At 35.0% G+C, this 19,742-nt stretch overlaps 1 protein-coding gene across 4 annotated transcripts; it reads left to right on the top strand.

The window, feature by feature from the left end:
• Nucleotides 1-1,763: 1,763 nt before the first annotated feature.
• On the top strand, nt 1,764-18,677 carry LOC125054998 (ubiquitin carboxyl-terminal hydrolase 2-like). 4 transcript variants are annotated; one of them, XM_047657177.1, is made up of 15 exons: nt 1,769-2,065; nt 3,916-4,323; nt 4,817-5,027; nt 5,960-6,871; nt 11,898-11,979; nt 12,104-12,262; nt 13,058-13,188; nt 13,255-13,352; nt 13,664-13,816; nt 14,407-14,500; nt 14,598-14,686; nt 14,764-14,903; nt 15,447-15,525; nt 15,604-15,701; nt 15,771-18,677. In XM_047657177.1, exons 2-14 carry the CDS (start codon nt 3,965-3,967, stop codon nt 15,680-15,682), a joined length of 2,586 nt encoding a protein of 861 aa, XP_047513133.1. In that variant the 5' UTR covers nt 1,769-2,065; nt 3,916-3,964; the 3' UTR covers nt 15,683-15,701; nt 15,771-18,677. The 4 variants fall into 4 exon arrangements, 3 of the variants coding, with proteins under 3 accessions (XP_047513133.1, XP_047513135.1, XP_047513134.1); XM_047657178.1 differs by lacking the exon at nt 1,769-2,065 and adding an exon at nt 2,122-2,232; XM_047657179.1 differs by lacking the exon at nt 5,960-6,871.
• The last annotated feature ends 1,065 nt before the right edge of the window (nt 18,678-19,742 follow it).

The following is a 19,742-nucleotide window of genomic DNA, read 5'->3' on the forward strand; positions in this document are numbered from 1 at the left end:
TAAATTATTCACAGACTAAACCAGAAATGTATAGTGTAATGTATTTTGTGTACCTAATTAAATGACTTCCAAACATATTTAATGTTTTATTATTAAACGTAATAAACTTATAAATACTGAAATGGCCTGGTAAGCCATACAATATCGATAATGGCGCTACAATCATTTATATATAAACCTATACCTATATAGGCCTCATCTGTTTCGTGATATTTTTTCTTTCTAATACCGTATCAGGCCTCACGAAATTTCCTTCGCTGCACGAAGGTCCTACAAGAAAAGAGCGTACCAATTATTGAAAAAAAAAAAAAAACACTCGAGCTAAGTGCGCACATAGAAATAAAAATCCCTTGGACGTCGCTATAAAATTACAATTTAATATAATATTTTGTTTTATATAATATTACTAGCTGACCCGACAAACGTTGTTTTGCCATGTACCTATATTATTTCTAAGAAACATTGTTTTAGTTCAATAAACATAACTTTTTGCTATAATAAAAAATAGCAGTTAATCGTAGAGGGGTGAAAATTAAGGGTTGTATGTATTTTTGTAAATAATAAATAAATAAATCCTTTATTTGCCAAGATAGTGGTACAAAATAAAAAAATCGAACAACAAGAAAAGTCCGCACAATCAGCCATATATAAATAGGCATGCAAATGTCATAATAAGAAGTCAAGTCATTTATGAGTAATTGTTAAACTTATGTTCTAAATATTCGGTCACGCTATAAAAGCACCTTGACTTTAAAAACCTAATCACCTTCCCCTTGAAAACATCACATGTATGTTGTACCTAACGTAAAAAAATAAAAACAAAAAAATGTGTCTAAAAATATTTTTTTATGGGGTAGACACCCCTTATCACTTAAGGGTTTGTAAGATAGATAGTTGCCGATTCTCAGACTTACTGAATATGCATAAAAATTTCATAAGAATCGGTTGAGCCGTTTCGAAGGAGTATGGGAAAGAACATTGTGACACGAGAATTTTATATATACAGAGATATACCAAATCTCCAGAAATGTTTCAAATATTAACACTAAACTCACTTTTATTTCTGAGAAAATAAAACCACCTAACTAGAAGTAAAAGAATAAGATTCTACACGCTATATATAACAAAAGTATTGTGTTTTTTTGCAAATGGGTATTGCCTACCCATGAAAAATGTTTTTTCGTTCAAACTTTGGAAGACTATAACTATACGAGGTATTTTGATGTAACTTTACGTGAAATATTTTAAATCTCATATGCCTTTAGGTGTTTGAATAAGTCTAATTATTGAATGCCCGAATCAGAATTTTTTTCGGTTTCCAATTCTTCTAGGTTCTAATATGTCATTCTCTTGGGCGTTAAATGGTTAATCATTACCTCTTATAATATTTCATGATCAAGAGATATTAATTTATTTTCAAGAACCAAAATCACTGGTGGCGTCATCCATTATTGAATAGAAGATTTAAATATTTTTATCGAGATAAGCGCCATCTAGTGATACATTTGATTCCTTTTTTTAAATGTTGATTTTTTTTTTACTAATAATAAAAACAATCTGAGTTGTTTCAAGCAATGACTAACAATTTGCTTAATTATTCAAACATTCCAGACACTCAATGTTATTAAATTTAAAACAAGACCATCGATGAGTCATGCGGTGACGTCTTATTTCCATGGGTGTAAAAAGAGACAATTATTTTGTAGAGCAACACTAAATACCAAAAGTCAGCTGTCAGTGTAGGGTAGTGCCTGTGCTAACTATAAACTTTATTAAAAGGGACGAAGGACTAAAATCCTTGAAGAATTTGAGGCGGAAGTCAAGCAAATAGGTAGGATTGCCAATTCGAGTGACGTCACTCAAATGGAGCCTGCTTTTCTAAAATTACAAGAGCGATCAAGAAAAATCTAATACGGACGTTTACGGTCCATTTTCCATCAATTTTACAAAACGAAAGTGCCTGGAGAAGTGTGTGTGTGCTATAAATCTAGTTCCACCGAACTGTGAAGATAGAATAAATATTTTTTTAAATTTAGTTACAGTTGCGAAGATTCCTTCATTTATTGTGAGTATTATGTTATTTCGATAATCTATTTGTGTTATCGATTATCTGTATGTGAATTCGTTTAACATTTTCATAATCCTATTGCGTTGAACACACAAAGTTTGTTGTCGCTAAAAATAAATCAAGGTGTATTTTTGGAGTGATTTCGTGATTTTGCCAGAGGCCCGGTAAGTGAGAAAGTGAATAAACAGATTTTGAAATGATCATGACGAAATGGCTTTGTATTCGCGTCATTACATATAAATTTTGATCGTAGTATCAAATTACCTCACCTAAAAAGTCGCCAAAGAATATTTTTATGACTTAAGGCCACGGTTCGTAATTTTCTAAAATTCTCATGGCCTTGACATAGTACTCACTTTTAAATGGTTAAACTGGCTGCTATTTCATCAAGGTTGACATATTATAGCATAATCCTTTACAAAAGTATCCAGATTGTCCTATTCATTGTAATTTACTGTCATTAATCATGAGGACTAGAATTAAAATTATTCATATGTTTGCTGTTCCTTATTAAATTAACCTTGATAAAACCTAACAATTAAATATGTATTAAAATATTAATATACATATGTTGTTTACTTTCTGCATCTGTATTTTGGTTATAGCAACTCCATTGTCTATTTGATATTAATTTTATTGATGTATTTTAAAAGTTAATCAGAAAACACAACTGTAAACATTTTATTATATTATATACACATGTTAATATTAAAATGTAAGCAATTCATTATAAGAATATTAGAAGATTTGTTAATGTTATCAATTTTTTATTAATATTTCAAGTCAATCTAAGATATTCATAGTCATGACCTTGCAAGCATAATATTATATTCCAATAACATAATTTGTAGCTACATCAATTAAATTTAGAAAATAATTATAATTTAAAACAATCATATTAAATATTGAAGATTATTCAGCAATATGCTTGAATTTTTATAGATACCCACAGCTTTTTAACATACTATTGTATGTTAAGACTCTTTCCAATCAAAAATCGATGTTTTTGTGACCAAGGTAATCTTGAACATTTAAAATTTTCATGTAAGTAAATAATAAACAATTTTAAGTTTAGAGTAGCAGCAGTATACTATACATACTTCAAGCATACCCTTAGCATTTCACAATCATAGAAAGTGTATTTTTATTATTTAATATGTAAAGCACCTTAATGTAGAACTGTATTAATGTTATGGCACTTGTAGTGCATTTGTTTCTGTAATATCTTCAAACATTAGTTTCTGCAGGGAAGCCTTACAGGTATTACTTCAGCTTAGACTGCATTATTACATAACTGTTACTTAACTGATTCTGCCCTCAATATAGGTTTTACATGAATAGTAGGTTTGACCGTGCAGCCATTAGGTGGCATACACGTTAACAGAGACAGAAATGAATAGAGACCCTAAACATTCAAAAGTTAGTTTGTCTGTCCCTGTACTATTGTAATTAATGTTTAATCGCAGATTCTCAATAATCAGGAAACATATCCTTAATGGAGTCATTATTATAATTATTATTTCAAAACACAATAATAAAATATATATTTCAAATATTTTTATGACTAGGTTAGTAAAACTCTCTTAACAGACTTACATACATACCTTTGATAATGTATTTAGTGAATTGGCTTTTAGCCAGTCCCTATATAATATATACTATTGTTTAAACTGCAAACAATTCAAATTGTTAAAGCTTCAATCGGTTTGACGTTATTCATTAGCAAAGGTTTCTACTGACTTAATTTCACAAATGTAGTAGTAGCATTACAATATATTTTATTCCTAGTATTTAAAAAAAAGCTGAATAATGTGACAATAGATTTTACAAAAATCTCCTTGTTTCAGGTCCAAATGAAAATGCAAAGACAGCGCCCACCAAGAATCAAATAGAAAAATGCCTGTTGTATCTCAATCCCGTTTTACCCCCACATCCTCCCCCATTACGGGGTGCCGATCTTCACTCACGTCCTCTTTAGACAACCCCTACTTCCGCAGTAGTGGAACGTATGTCACGTCAACTCTACGCCGTAGTTTTGGAGATCGAACTACCGAATTTAGATCTAAATATTCAGAAATCGACGGCAAGAGGGAAAGAAAAACCTCGCTAGTGGAGTATTCGAGGACATCCAGAGCACCAAGTGTGACAGACTCGGATAGTGGGATTTCGAGATATAGGACAGAAAGGAGTGAATCTAGATCTAGAGATGTGTCGACTACGAGGAGCGAAAGTAGCAGAACGAATGATGCTAACAGGTGAGCGGAATTGCTTTTATATGTACTGATGAAGTGGAACTTTATGCATGTCCTTTTGCTATGGTCCCTCAGCCAGGCCACGAAAGAGCATAGCACTCCTTGTTAGGCTGAAAAGGTTTCAGCGGAAGCATTGTTGAGATCGGCCCTGATGATTGTGTTATATCCACGGTTGAGCTTAAGGCGTGGAAGGGCGAAGTACAACGAGTGACGCAGCAGTGTCAATTTAAGATCATCCAAAATCGATGAATCACATTTAATGAATTGTTACCCTTATTTGTGTTTCGAATTCGTCTTGGTTTTGATAAAACAGCTGTTCTAAGGTCTCCACCAATTAAAACTGAAACCGACTGCGTAATTTGACGAACTCGGCTCTGACTTAGCAAATCGATCGACCTCGAATAGTCTGAGTTATTTACATTTGCCAAATAACTGAATGAAACTGAATTTTCGTGACTTTTTTGTCCGGCTTATGACAAAAAGCGTTGCTTCTCAGGAAAAAAAGGGACGTCCTCAGCTCGGCGGCTCTTGCCATGTCGACCGCTGAGCTCTACAACAAATACTCGCCGGCTAACTATGTGCCGCTAACACAACGGATTCAGAAAGAGTACGAGATATCAAGATCTAAGTCTATTTCGAACGATATAGGCCGCCCTCCCGCTTCCGAGTTGAGAATACGAAAGCCGAGGACAGCCACCATATCCGAGGTAAATAAATATCTGTGCAAAGTAGATTTTACGAATATTAATAGAGAGAAACAATTCGGGGAAATCAGGAAAAGGGTTATCATATATTTATATACAAATACCTTTGTTATTACTTGAAGGAAATTTGGGGTGTACAATTTAGAAATATGAATAATTTTTAAATAATTCCCATAAAAGAAAAGAAAAATAAGTAAATGGTTACATTAGTCATAAAGTATAAATATATAAAGTCTATCACTTGTCTCATTCTGTAATAAATCTCACATTAAAGTTGTTTCATTGCTATCTCTCTTCGCATCATATAAGATAAAAAACAGAGTCAGCTGTATTATATTCAAGGACTGGACTAATATTCAAAGAATAAAGTATAGTTCCAGACCAGTGATAGATTTAATTATAAAATGCAGGCACTGTATATAGTTGGCCACGTTTGAGCGTGTGTTGTGTGTTCATGTTCTTAACATCGCACTGAGCTATCCAATATGCTTCAAATATGCCGTTTGAAAGACTATTAATAATCTTCACGACGTACAGATATGTATTTAGGATTATTTGCGAATGGGAACAATGATATATAAGATATGTATTTCTCTCAAAGATTTTGTTAAAGGGATTGCTAAGGGGTTTGAAAGCGATTGTCTTTAAAGCGACATAAGCAAATGCATTGTAGTAGTAACAGCAAATCAAATATTAGGCGCATGTGCGTTTTCTCTAGAACTAACACACAATCACACGCTATATCCCATTATTTACAATACCATATTTTAAAACGTTGCGTATAAATACTTTACTTTTACGTTTTGAGATATAATGTTTCAATTTATTCATTTAGCTAGGAATGATTTTGAAATCTGACAGTTTCCAATAACTGAGAAATCAATTTTATTCCTAAGCTAAACGTGGCAAAGCCCTAAGTGTTCATTTTCGACCAGAAACCGGAAGGCAGAAGATACAAAGAAACATCGCCCACCTACCCACCAATGTACAGCAAGCGAAACTCTATGACCAACGGCATAAAAGATACCAATGGAAACGAAGTGCCATCCGTTTCCGAAATACGAAAGAGAATCGACTCAAAAATGACAGTCACCAAACTACCTGCAAACGATCCCAAATATACCAACAACACGGTGGAGCAATATCTTAATAAGCTCAAAGATTGCGAAAACGGAACGAGCGGATATACAAAATACAACTCGAAAGACGACCAACCTGTCCCAATACATTTGCCGAGCGAAAAGAATGGCAGATACGAATCACCAACAAAACTTTCGGATATAACCATCAGCAAGACTTTATCTGAACCAGTGTCTTTAGCGAAACCGTCCTTAGACAAATCCATCACATGTACCTCGCTTTCGAAAACCGATAAGTTGGCCAGTATCAAGAGTCAACTGGATCCTAATAACCCAATCGGGAAGATTCTAGAAAGATCAACGGTTATACAAACGGAGAATGGAGACGTAGAAGATAAGAGAAGTAGCCCTGAAGTTAGGAATTTGAAGAACGATATAGAAAAGCAAGTAAAAACGCCAAAACATACGTCGAATTTCGCGTCCTATATACAGATTTCGCAACCGGTGGCTTCAGGGCTTTCCCCGAAAGCAGATAAGAAGAAGATTAAGTACATAGATACAGAACTGGAAGAATCGCCGACTGGTTTTGAGAATAAGACCTTTGAACACGAGAATTACTTGAAGAAAAGATCGGAAAAGTTGGAAGATGGAATAAACTCTATGGAAACTAGTACGGAGAGCACGATCAGTGAGCCCACTGATTCTAGTTCCGAAACGCCACCCGCCCGAAGGAGGATCTTGGACAAAGACTATGATGATATCAAAACGGTGAGTCATACTAATGTTCCCTAGTTCGTATATTATACTTTAGAACCGTAATTATTATTTTTAGTTTACATTAGATACATCTATCGAAGGTTATTAGTAGAGTATATGAAATCGAATGCATTATCATTTTCACTAACAATCATTAATATTAAGTCAATATAATTCAGAGTCCATCCTTACGACTAAATATTATCAAACTACTAATAATATCAAAAACCACGGGAGTCATGCTTGTGTTAAGTTTCGACTCTGAATCTTGGCCTTATTTTTGGCATATCGCAACATTGATGACGACGACTAGAGACTCTTTAAACTATTTTGTTTGATACTGGTTTGACGCAAAATAAATTCCTAATAAATAGTTTTGAATGAAGGATCTGTGCTTAAACTTAGCGCTACGTTTTCACTCTAAACCTTATACTCGACCGTTCTTTTTAATAACTGCGTGCACTATATACATTAACTAGTATGTCCATGTAAAGTATTTTATTAAAGGTAATCATATCTTTTGCACAGTTTTATTAATACAGTTTAAGTTGGTGAAAATTTAATTTGTATAAGTAGACTACATTTGAAATGAAAATATTTAGCCACGCGGTATATTTAGAACGCGGAAGATGCTTCGAATCTAGATCAAAATGCCGGTCGCAGACAATTATAATATAGCCTAGCCAGACGTACTAGCCATTGTCATATCAAAGATTTACGTAGTGGTGATTTATAATCAGCATTAAATGTAAATTGCTAATTTTAATTGATTTATTTAAATCAGAGGCCGAACAGAGAAATTGAAAAATTGCCATGTCAAATGAATTGTTCTATATATAAACAGCAAAAATAATTAGCGCCACGTTTGAGCCACGTGCGAATTGACAGTTGACACTGGTCTGCCATCTTGCGAAAAAGCCCGCGCTATTAGAGATTTTTCCTTTTCGTCAGTGCATTTAAATTTGTGCGTCATTGACATAATATTTAGGTAGTTAATTAAAAAAAACTTTTTAAGTGCATTACAATGAATCGAGATCTTGAAAAGGCTTCGTCTAACGACTTAAAATCAAACAAACTTATGTACCCTAACATCAAATCATGTAAATGACATCTGACCACTAGCTGCCATTTTGTTGAAAAGCCCGCGAGATTTACGGATTTGCCCCTTTAAATAAAAAGTGCTTATTATTTTGTAATTTAAGTAAATCTAAAGTATTTCATAGTGAAATAGGGTTGTAGAAAAGATTTATAAGTGTTGGTGTGTACCAAATACAATTTGGCAGATAAACTAGGCCGATGACCGACTTTATCCCGAGTTGACTAATTTCTGCTGAAGATTCCTATTTTTATTCGACTTTATTCTGAATTTTGAAGCCTTGTTACAAACTATATTTTCCAGATATCATCGTAGGTGTTGTTACCATTATAACTAGTCGTTTGTGTAATCAACATAGAAATGAACGTAGATTACTATTACGTTATAGAATGCGTCAGAACGACTAAGCCGCGACATTATTGTTAGAATCTGTAAATTTTATTATATCTTGTGCCAGGACTTTGCATAACTTAATATAATGGACACATATCTGTGGTACCTGTATCCTGTATTCTGAATAAGAATAATACAATAATTGAGTGAATGACGGTCTCTTCTATGAAATAGGATTAAACTGACAAACTGAAAAAGTCTATTTAGCATCATAATACAAGTCCAGAGTTTATATAAAACCTTTATAGAATTACCAATTGTTTAACTATGATGTCTTATGACAAATAGTAAAAAATAATGTCAAATTTTCTATGTTTACAAATGATTTTATATTAATTTTGTTACGTTTTCGTGGCGGTGGTGAATGCGTTTTAATATTTTTTTTCTTTGGTGAATTTCCAAATCGTGTAAGGTATTTGTGCGAAAGTATCTCTTGAACTTTATATTCTGTTTTTTATTAGAATAAATATTTATTACTACATGTCGATTGATATCGTATCGAAATAAATATAGGCATCACCTAAAAGACTGATTCGCAATGTATGCTAATATAACTTTCACCTATTATAATTGGCATACTTATCTTATCTCATAAGGTTTTCGGTGGCTTCTGGTCTCCACGATGATACTCACTGTTCCGTAGTGAAACTCATCCTGAGAGATCCTAGAGTATTTGCTCGTGCCGTGGCAGCCTGTTTCGACAGCTCCTTCAATAAATACGGACAGCTTTTATATGTTGGATAAAGAAATTTACGATATTTGAAATTAGTTAGTCACCACTTTAATTAAATATGTTTTTCTTTTGATGAAGCCCTCTAAAGTAAAGATAGTATGTAACGTGCCGTGAAAAAGTTGTGCTTGCGTGTTGGTCGTGTATGACGTCATCCAAGTACGCTATTGAAACGTAAATGTGAGGGCGTTGATATCTTATCATTATCTCGTTCAGTTCGGTTGCTAGGCGCTTAAGTAAAGAGAAAATTGCCTTCAAACTAATGTTACACCGAGGAAAAGTATACTACCTCTGAATACTTTTATTTGCGTTGTTTTGAAGAGGTAATTTTGTAAACACGTGAGTAAAATCGCATGCAGAAGTTTATTTATTGTATTCCGATAGTTGAATTTAACGATTTTTCTCGATAACGCCCCTTATTATCATTCAAATCATTGATAAATGCATTGTGAAATTTGGCAACGTCTTTTGGCTTACTTCACCGGCGTCTGCCCAGTCGGGCCCGCGGCTTCGAAATGACCACATCGTGACGTCACTTTTCGGCGGGAATCGAAAATTCCGCCATTTTTAATCCGTGTATTACGTAATTATGCTTGAACTATGGACGATGACCTTGTCTATTTTCGCATATCTGTGGTTATTGGATTCTGATTCATGTGCTCCTTATTATAAACTTTATTTTTATTTGAATGATAATGAAAGAGACAGTTTTGTTCAAGGTTGTGTGTGATTTGGGGACTTTTCGTGTAATATTGACACTTTGATTGAAACCCCGATTTTCTTTGCCCATTTCAAATTTTGTGATAAGGGCTACTTTCTCACTTATATGTTGTGTAAGGAACAAAAATATGAATAGACAAATGACTGTGATAATTAATAGCGGTGGGACTTTTAATTATATATTATATTATATAAATTATTAGATATTAGAATTTTGTACCGAAATAATTAGACATTGAGGATTTTGATTGAAAGCCAAAAGGCGCGGAACTTAATTCAAACGTGTAAACAAATAATATATATTATTCTGAACGAGTTTTCTATGAAACAGATTTAAAGTCTACATATTAGGGAACTTAAAATATACTTTTTAAAGACAGTGGCAACTACTCTCGAATTTGGTTAAAAAAGAAATTAATCTGAAATGAAAATCTATAATAAAAACATCATAATATTAGGTCAGTTAGTTCGTTAAAGGTTCTGAAACTCAAGAACACCAAGTTAAAGTTACCAGTAAACAATTTTTCGAGTTAATTTTAAATTAACTTCTCTTAAAAGTACCAAATAATAACCGAAGTGATTTAGTGACATAGTGAGAAATCAGAAGTTTGAACTTAATAGTGCTAAAAGCGTATTGTCAGTGCTAGTGATAAAATTAGTAACAAGTCGACTCCAATCAACATATGTTCTGGTACTTGGAGCTCGTGATACTAGCATGCGTGACTACGGGGATACTGTCTGCTTTGCGCAATGAGGTGTGGCTGCCGGCGCTGCTACAAACCTCGACCGGCCATTCCAAGAGTACCCACTTATGGCCTGCACTATCAGGTAGACACGACATTTATAAACTTCAATAATCTCCGCGATTTAATTATTGTTACAATTAACGACAAAACAACTGTATCTATTTAATAATAAATATAATGTTTTTGTCCGTGCGGCACGTCCAATAGTTCGCGCGTCTGGCGCTCGTCTGGGAGGTGACAGGCGTCGAATGTCGGGCGTTTCGATGAACTACCCTCGGATGGTAAAACAAATTATGTAGTTTGAAGCTATATTATCCCGGACTGCCTTCTCTCTACTCCTTAGGATAAATACCATTGTCATTTATATTAAAAATGTTAAGACCTAATATACTTTTCTAAAGTTCTTTCTGGGCTCTGATCGGCTACATTTATCTTCTTACGTACATTATGATAAGATTTAGAGTGGATTTGTTATTGTTGCTTCAAGCTACATTATAGTGTTTTTTCGTGTACTCAGGAAATCATTATCTTTCATTAATTGAGCAAACTTAATTGAAAGAGACACAAGTGTGTGTCTATTTAACGTCTGACGCATGCATTTAACGCGTTAGTTTGAAATAAAACTAATACATCTACTCCTGCAAGACTGTTAATCATGTAAATAAAACTGTTTTTTTAAACTAAAAGCGAAATTTCATTTTCGAGTGCTTTATATCAGTCATGGCTAACGAGATACAATTGAGAACTTGCGCATAATCAGTATCAATCATTCTTACACAGAACCTAAAAGGTCTCTTTCGAGGTCTAAAAACATGTTTTGTTAATACAAGGTAAAGCATGAGTTCACCTGATATTTGGTAGAATGTGATCTTAAATTATACTTAGATTGAGTTTTAAATAATACAGCTCAACAGATGGTTAAAACTAAGTAAAAAATACTTGTTTTTTTGCTTATAAATTGATCATATGGTCATGAGAAAATAATTTCATTGTTTTGGCACGATGTAGGCCTTTAGTTGGTATACTTAGGCACTTGTGAATGAATTCTTTCAAATAATAGTGTAAATATTAAATTACTTTTGCCAAAAGCATACCAATTAGAGAAATGTAGATCGCTTTGAGCTTGTGTGCCTTCATTTTGAGGATGAACGCTGGAATGCTTCTGTTATTAATAAAATCGTGTATATATCCATTCGTTTCTGCAAATACGCTATCAACTAAGTCCGAGATAGGGAGCTTGAGATGTCCATGCTAGTGAATGTGCTCGACACTCACAAATAGACAGCAAATAACGAATGGACGTGTACAAATTAATATTATTTGAGTAAATAATTGTATAAATGCAAATTTTAGGAGTTGGCTGGGGGTAAAAGTGGACCGAGCGGCCTACGCAGGAGCAGCGAGCCGCAGACAGACCAACTTTCCACTGCTAGTGGTGAGAAATTTTAGAGTAATATTCCCTCAGACTGATACTACAGATACACATATCAGATATCAACATTTGGCGACTCTAATTCACTTCGCAAATACTTATTGATATTTATGTACTCTTCTTGCAGGTCTCAATGGTCTCCGCAACATCGGCAACACCTGTTTCATGAACAGCGTGTTCCAATGTCTCTCGAACACTCGCCCACTGCTCGAATATGTGTCGGATGAGAAGTACACGGCCGACATTAACACCACGCTCAGCTGTATGAAGGGCGCGTTGATCAAGGGTGAGTTGTCTTTCTCTTTCTCTTCATCTTTTTAGATGAACTCCTTAGGACGTCTGCGTGGTCTGTGTCGGAGTTTGTGAATCAATTAGGCTGCAACCGTGTAAAGTGGGGAAACAGCGGAGTATAGCTAGTGTTAAATATTATTGGGACGAAGTTCCTTATCGCGCGTTGCGAAAGGTGACGGACAGATGGAAAAATTAAAACCAAAAGTTGTAACGACACTTTTTGCTTTAGTTATAAGCTGTGCGGCGTGCCCGTGTTTCTCTGTCAGTCAGTCAGTCTCTCTCTCTCTATCTCTCATAGAAAGCAAGGCAGTTATTTTCGTTTCGTATTGAACAGTGTAAATGTATTAATTTAAATATAATATTTCATATTTGGTGTTGCAAGATGACATATCGCATCTCCAATATATTAATATATTATTATTAAATGTAATATTATATTATCAATAAACTTTTATATTATTTATATTTTTAATTAATAAATATTAATTAAATAGAATCCCAAACGTTTCCTACTTCAGTTACCACAAGCCAATTATTACTAAAATTGAGCCTACTGATTAAGTTTATATTACATTATATTTGTTAATACTAAAAAATATTAGAATAACTTTAAAAAAAAATTACAATTCCTGCACTAATTAATCGAAAGGAACTTCGTTCCATCCGGGTGTCCCTTGAAGTTTTTTTTTTACTATTTAAAATATAAAAACCAGGTAAATAATTTGCCGTCTGTAGTTATGCTCATCTCTTTAAATAATCGCGGATATTTAAATAATGATTTCGATTGCAGCGTTCGCGAGCGTTATTAAAGAGCTGTGGCGCAGTGGTGAACGCGATACCGTCGTGAACACGACGTCGCTCAAGTCGCAGGTTCAACGTTTCGCGCCTCGCTTCATGGGATACAGTCAGCAGGATGCACAGGTCGGTATCTCTATTTCTTTGGCACCATGTTAAAAGGGTAAATATAAATATAAAACTTTATTTCAGGAGTTTCTACGCTACCTGCTCGAAGGTCTTCACGAAGATGTGAACCGAGTCACGATTAAACCCAAACCGATTTTGACAGAGATTGACGAAAGTTTGAGGTAATTTTATCATATTATGTTACAGCCCATGGTAAGTCTACGGAATCAGCGCAGAGATCGGGAGTTTGATTCCCTGATTACCGATTATTATTCCACGAATGCCTGAAACCTTGCAACTGAGGCACGCAATGTTCATTATCATGTTTTAAAAGGAAAATTGCGACTTGAAAAATGAATACATTACAAATTGTATCTCATTGTTAAATGGTTCGTGTTTGCTGAAAGTTTAATGGGTTCTGTTATCCAGGATATCTTTTTTTGGTTTCGATATATTACAATAAACGAGTGAAGAAGTGGTCGAAACGTTTCAGCGACGCAGCGAAGGCGGCGGAAGCCTGGAACCGCTACCTCCGCATGGAGGACAGCCGAGTGGGAGACATCTTCGTGGGACAACTCAAGTCCACGCTGCGCTGCACTTACTGCAAACACGACAGCGTCACCTTCGACCCCTTCTGGGATTTGAGGTAACGCTATTTCGTATCCAATTGATTATTTTATCGTCACGTGTGCAGCGTTTTTGTCAAAGGAAAGGGAGGGAGCGATTGAGACCCATTGAGAGAGAGTGAGAAAGGGCGATCGTAGCATGAAGCAACACGCTATTGTTGATGTATTCCTTTAGTAGGAACATATTAGAACTTTAGATGGCAATTCTGTCGCATAACGTCTTGTGCAGTATTTTTTATTTATTTATATTATCATTAGTACGTATACAGTGTGTAAACAGTGTGAATATAGATATATAAATACATGGAGTGATCATATACTGGTACATGATCACCTATTGGGGCATTTACCTTAGCAATAGTTAATTTACAAAGAAGTTTTACTTCTTGACATGTGTACTTTCTACGCACTGTAGGTAGAAATGGAGTGTTGCACTCATAGAAAAGAAAGGGAAGATTAAGACATTTCGTGTGCCGATTTATTATATATTATTTTAATATATTTTATAATATTATAATATATTTTAATGGAATTATTATATTGGCGACATCGGCCAATATTCCAAGTTTTCATTGATTGCATCTACATTTTTTGAATTTTCCTATTGCAGTTTGCCAATTCCGTCTCGCACGGGCACTCTCAAGTTGCAGCAATGTCTTCAGCACTTTGTCAAAGAGGAAGAGTTGGATGGAGATGAGAAGCCGGTAATTTTTCTATTTAATTGATTCTTTTAATTATTTCTTGCACCGATATGTTAGATTCGATATACGGTTGCGTTGAATATCATTTCATATTTTTCAGACGTGTTCAAAGTGCGGAGTGAGACGGAAGTGCCTCAAATGGTTCACGGTCCAGAAGTTCCCGCAGGTCTTGGTGCTGCATCTGAAGCGGTAATTTGTTCTTCCCGTTCCTGTCTCACTTCTCTCGTAGACAGATCGGTATAACTATACATCTCTCAAACCCGCAGTTTCTCCCCCACCGAGCGGTTCCGGGGCAAGCTGAGCGTGGTGGTGGAGTTCCCTCTGACCGGCCTCGACATGTCTCCTCTCGCGGCCAACAAGACCAGCTCGGCCGTCTACAACCTCTACGCCGTCAGTAACCATTCGGGTGAGAGGCTTTGAATATATCTATTGATTGTTTTTCATTATATTTGTTGGTTAAAAGTAATAAAAACAACTCACGTATGCAATCACACGTGGTAGAAGTGAAATCTTCAAAAACGAAGTTTTTATAATTAATAATATCAAGCCTTTTTCACTATCATAAACTTTTCTTTCAAAAATAAATATTTTAATGTTAAATTTTTATTTATATCTTTAATTTGGTAAAAACTAAAATAATGAAAGTTGGAAATTCGATGAAATAAAAAGCAACAGTAAAAAGAGACAGACACATAAATTCATAAAATTTAACGTGAGAGAAAATATGTAATAAAAAAAACGAAAACAAAATTTGTTTATAAAAAATAAAATTTTGGGTGGACACCCCTTATCACATAAGGGTTTGAATGATAGATAGTAGCCGATTCTCAGACTTACTGAATATGCATAAAAAAATTCATAAGAATCGATCGAGCCGTTTCAAAGGAGTATGGGAACGAACATTGTCACACGAGAATTTTATTTTTACGACGTATATTTGAAATCGCAGGCACCACGTACTCCGGCCACTACACGGCGTACTGCAAGCACCCGTACACCGGGGACTGGCACGAGTACAACGACTCCAGGTGAGTCCGCATCCCGATCCGACTAATTCAATAAAACCTCGCCCTTCAGACCTCTCACCCGCCACCTTACGATTGCAGAGTGTCCCCGATAAAGCCCCGCGACGTGGTGTCGTCGGAGGCCTACGTGCTGTTCTACGAGTTGGCCTCCTCCACGTAGCGAACGCCGCCTCCGCCCTGTGAGTTCTTTATTTTGTATATTTCATTCGACGTATAGAGCTCTCGTAACAAATTGAATGTGTTTCCAGAATGGAGAGCCGCAAAGGCGACGGCGGTCGTCTGTCCTCGAGTCTGCCGTCTGCTGTGAACAGACTAACATAACACGTGTACCACACGCGACCGAGCTTTTGTGAACGGGCTAGTCCCGGTCGTTCATACATTTAGATCAATTTCCGCCAAACGACCCGAAGATTCCGCGCGCGACGGTTTAGCGGACGAACGTCAGTGACCGTGGAATAGGTTTTTCGTGTGGAATCGTCGGTGTTTTTAGATACATAATAGTCATCGTGTGACAGTTCTCATGTACAAAACGGCTGCCTTATTAAGTAGCGGATAGAGAGGGATGAACAAATAGTGATAGAAGTTAGTTGTAAAGGTTGCTCTCCTGACTGCAGTCGACGCATTAGAAATGAGGCTTCGGGTCGTAATTCATATTTATCTGTCTGTCTCGCTCGCACTTACGGGAGATTGTGCGTAAGAATTGAAGAGATGTATATCGATAACGAGATAAGTACGGTCGATATGCTAAATTATGTTAATAGGAATAATTTTTCGCTATCTAAAATAAAAAATAATAATTTGTAAGATACATGTCACCATTTAATTTCATCAAAACCACGTTAGTAAATAAATTCTCCGTAGCGTAAATAATGCAATGAGGGTCATAACAAACAATCTTATATTTATAGAAAAACAATAACCCTTACTCGTGACGACCAATCAGAAGTCGGAGCGCGTGCGCAGCTAAGTATCGATAGCGACATTTATTGCCCGACGACTCAGTTTAAAATGCGTCGACTTTAGGAGACGATTACATTAGGAAATAGCCGAACATATTGATTTAGACCTTATTACCTTTGAGATTTGATTGAGATTTGCATAAACGCGTCGCGAAAGCGTTTGTCGTGTGTCGTACACGTTCGTCGTGCCTAATCATTTATACGGGGTGTTGCGGATGTTTCAAAGGTACATTGAACTAGAATAGGATTTTAATTTGTTAGTTCGGTTAAGGGAGGGTATTAAATGCAAAATAAATGCTTATTTAGTGTTTGTATAATTGAGTCAGAACTCGATACGACACGTCACTGGAATTGTTTTATGTCGCTTGGAATACTAATACGATGTACCTTTCAAATATTATCGAAACAGCCCGTCCAGTGCTTATTTATTAATTTAGGTTAAATGTAAATATATCATCGCGCCGTCATCATTGTTTTTGATAGAATTTTGCATTTCTTTGTATAAACTTGTATCAAAAACGGCGATTGCAGTATTCTACTTACAAATCAATGTTAGTAATTCACCAAATCATTTATCAGTTTTTGGTTATGTATACATTCAATATCAGAGTCGGACGTTAATTGGACGCGCGTCTAAAATTTGATAATGAAATTTGTGCTCCGTCCAATTTATATTATAAATGTTCATTCACGAGTAAATTATTTCTTGAAAATGGATTTTAATTTGATTTCCGTTCTAGAGAACTAGATACTAGAGTATATCTATCAACACTCTTAGTATCGTTTATTATTTGAACCTCAAATATATTCAGTATTTCCGTTTACAAATACATTTAGACGCGCGTTTATGTTGTAACAATATATAATACGTGAGTTAGGGTCGAAAGCACATAGTAATTATTTTAACGCAAGGAGAGATTAGAACAAATTATTTATAAAAATACTTCACGATTTTGATAATTCAAAGGTGCTTCTGGCCATTATCAACGGTTATAATATACCTGAAATATTAGAAAAACCTGAATACAAACGGGATTGTATTATAATAATTAAAGCATTTAAATATTGTATATTGTTACTTGCCTAATTCAAACCTATATATATATAAAAATAACATTTATTGAGTGCCGTTTCATTATTATTATAGATTATAATAAAAACTTGGAAAAATGTCAATGTATGACGTTGACACTAGCCGCTCGGTTTGCGTTAACGTTAGTAGTGTTTCTCGAAATCGCATCACGATCTTGAATACTCGTAGTCCTACACTTTTATGTTACCTTAATGATAGTGCGAAAGTGGTTTGAAGAGGTAAAATTTTAAACCAACGGTTTCCATCGACCGGCCATCGGCAATTGAACTCGACCGGACACGTCCGCTTTTACGCATCGTGTCCGAAGTCCTTTCTACGAGTGAAAGTTTTTATAGTTATAAAAATTGAGAAATCATAAATTACGTCATACAGAATATAAATAGGTGAACTGACGCGGCGTCCGAAGCGTCCGAGGCTCGTGGAGTTTGAGTTCGATGGGCTTTTATTTGCAATTATGTTCATCTTCGCTACTTGCGTGTGAGACTATAGCCGGTACGAAAAAAATCACGAGCGATTTGAATGATGGCCGTTAGTTTAATATAAGTCGTCGGTAAGCGCGCCTGCGTGATTGTTTTTCTGTTCATTTATGTTTTATAATTCTATTAATTGTTGATCGTTTTAATGATTTTGGGGACTTCGATTGGTATAAGTTAAGGATTAATATGTTTGTTGTCTTTGCAAAGTTTATCGTCTTACCCTAGCGCGAGTTTTATTTTATTACATTTTAATCGTCTCGAATATATCTCAAAATGGCTGCGGACTTCTTTCTCACCTTTATTATTATTGCACTGAAATAGAGAAACTGAGAAACTACATACTATACATTTTAAATGGATGTTGAATGTCTTTTTCGTGTCGGTCTTGGTTTAATCTATACTTTCGAAGGCCGCGGTTCATGTAAGATGAAACTCACGCTAGGGTCCAAAGTTGGGGTCCCCAAAGTTGCAAAAGAATCTTACTTAGCCAAAGATTGTTACGAATGCTGTATTAATAATAATTTATTGTTCATTTTTGAAATCGCTGGGCTCCGGTCCATTATTGTATAATACGTAACAGATTATATAGATATATATTATTATTATATAAATGAGTAAATTATTTAATTTGTGTTTCATTTTCTCCAACATTACTTTTATAACACATTTAATGTGGTAATAATAAAATACACGTAATAAAATCGTCATTAGCCAAAATTCGTTGCTCAATAAATACTTAAAATAATGATCCAAATCCCAACCGATATAGGGTCAACAGAATTATGGCAGGTCAGTGCGTGGAAAGTGAAAGTTGTAAACGTTCGAACTAGAGGGCGCTTTTGTGAAGTGCTTATGAATCAATAATATCACATGAATGAATTAGGATGGGTAAATGACCCATTCAATCTCCTTATATTATATAGATCATGCTGTCTCCTTTATCAGAAAGCATATAATATGTTTTATCAGGTTTATGAATAAACTACATGCATTTACAACTGAATGGACAATGTTTGGCCAATTTTACCGAATTCAAAAATGGCGGAGGTTCTCAAATTTGAATGCAATTACATTTTTCAAACTAAAATAATTAATCAGTTTGAAAATTACTTTTTTGAATGGTTCCGAAGAATCATTCTTTCTGCTAGAACGAAAGCAGTATCGAGAGAAGATCAAATTAATTGCATCGCCACCGTGCCTTTTTAAGGGCTTTTTTGCTTTGTGTATAACCGATGAAACAATAACTATTACATATCGCGATAATTGTACTTAGTATTTGGCTTGACAAGTCGTTTTTATAAAATTAATAAAGTAATATTTTTCATTAAACTGAAATCTCTTTTTCATCACTATACTTTTATTTTCATCATATAGGAAGGTGGTACAATGACTACAAATTTTATGATGGCTACAGAGCTTTTCACATGACCAAGTGTATCTATAACAAAGAAATCCTAAATAGTGTCAGTCCTTTGTACCTTTGAATATTAGTTTGAGACGAAAAATCGATATTTTTTACTGACGTGAGCGATCACTCGTTTGAATTTGCCGCGTATGACGTAAGCAGCGACCTCTGACGTCACTGCACCCCACTGGATATGCCATCTCTATCATACGTTAACACAGCTTACCAGTTAGAGCGAGACAATACGCGTAGAGTAAAGGTAGTGAATTAAGCTACTTTTTTCAAGA

The sequence above is a fragment of the Pieris napi genome, chromosome 13 (assembly GCF_905475465.1).
Source record: "Pieris napi chromosome 13, ilPieNapi1.2, whole genome shotgun sequence".
NCBI lineage: Eukaryota > Metazoa > Arthropoda > Insecta > Lepidoptera > Pieridae > Pieris > Pieris napi.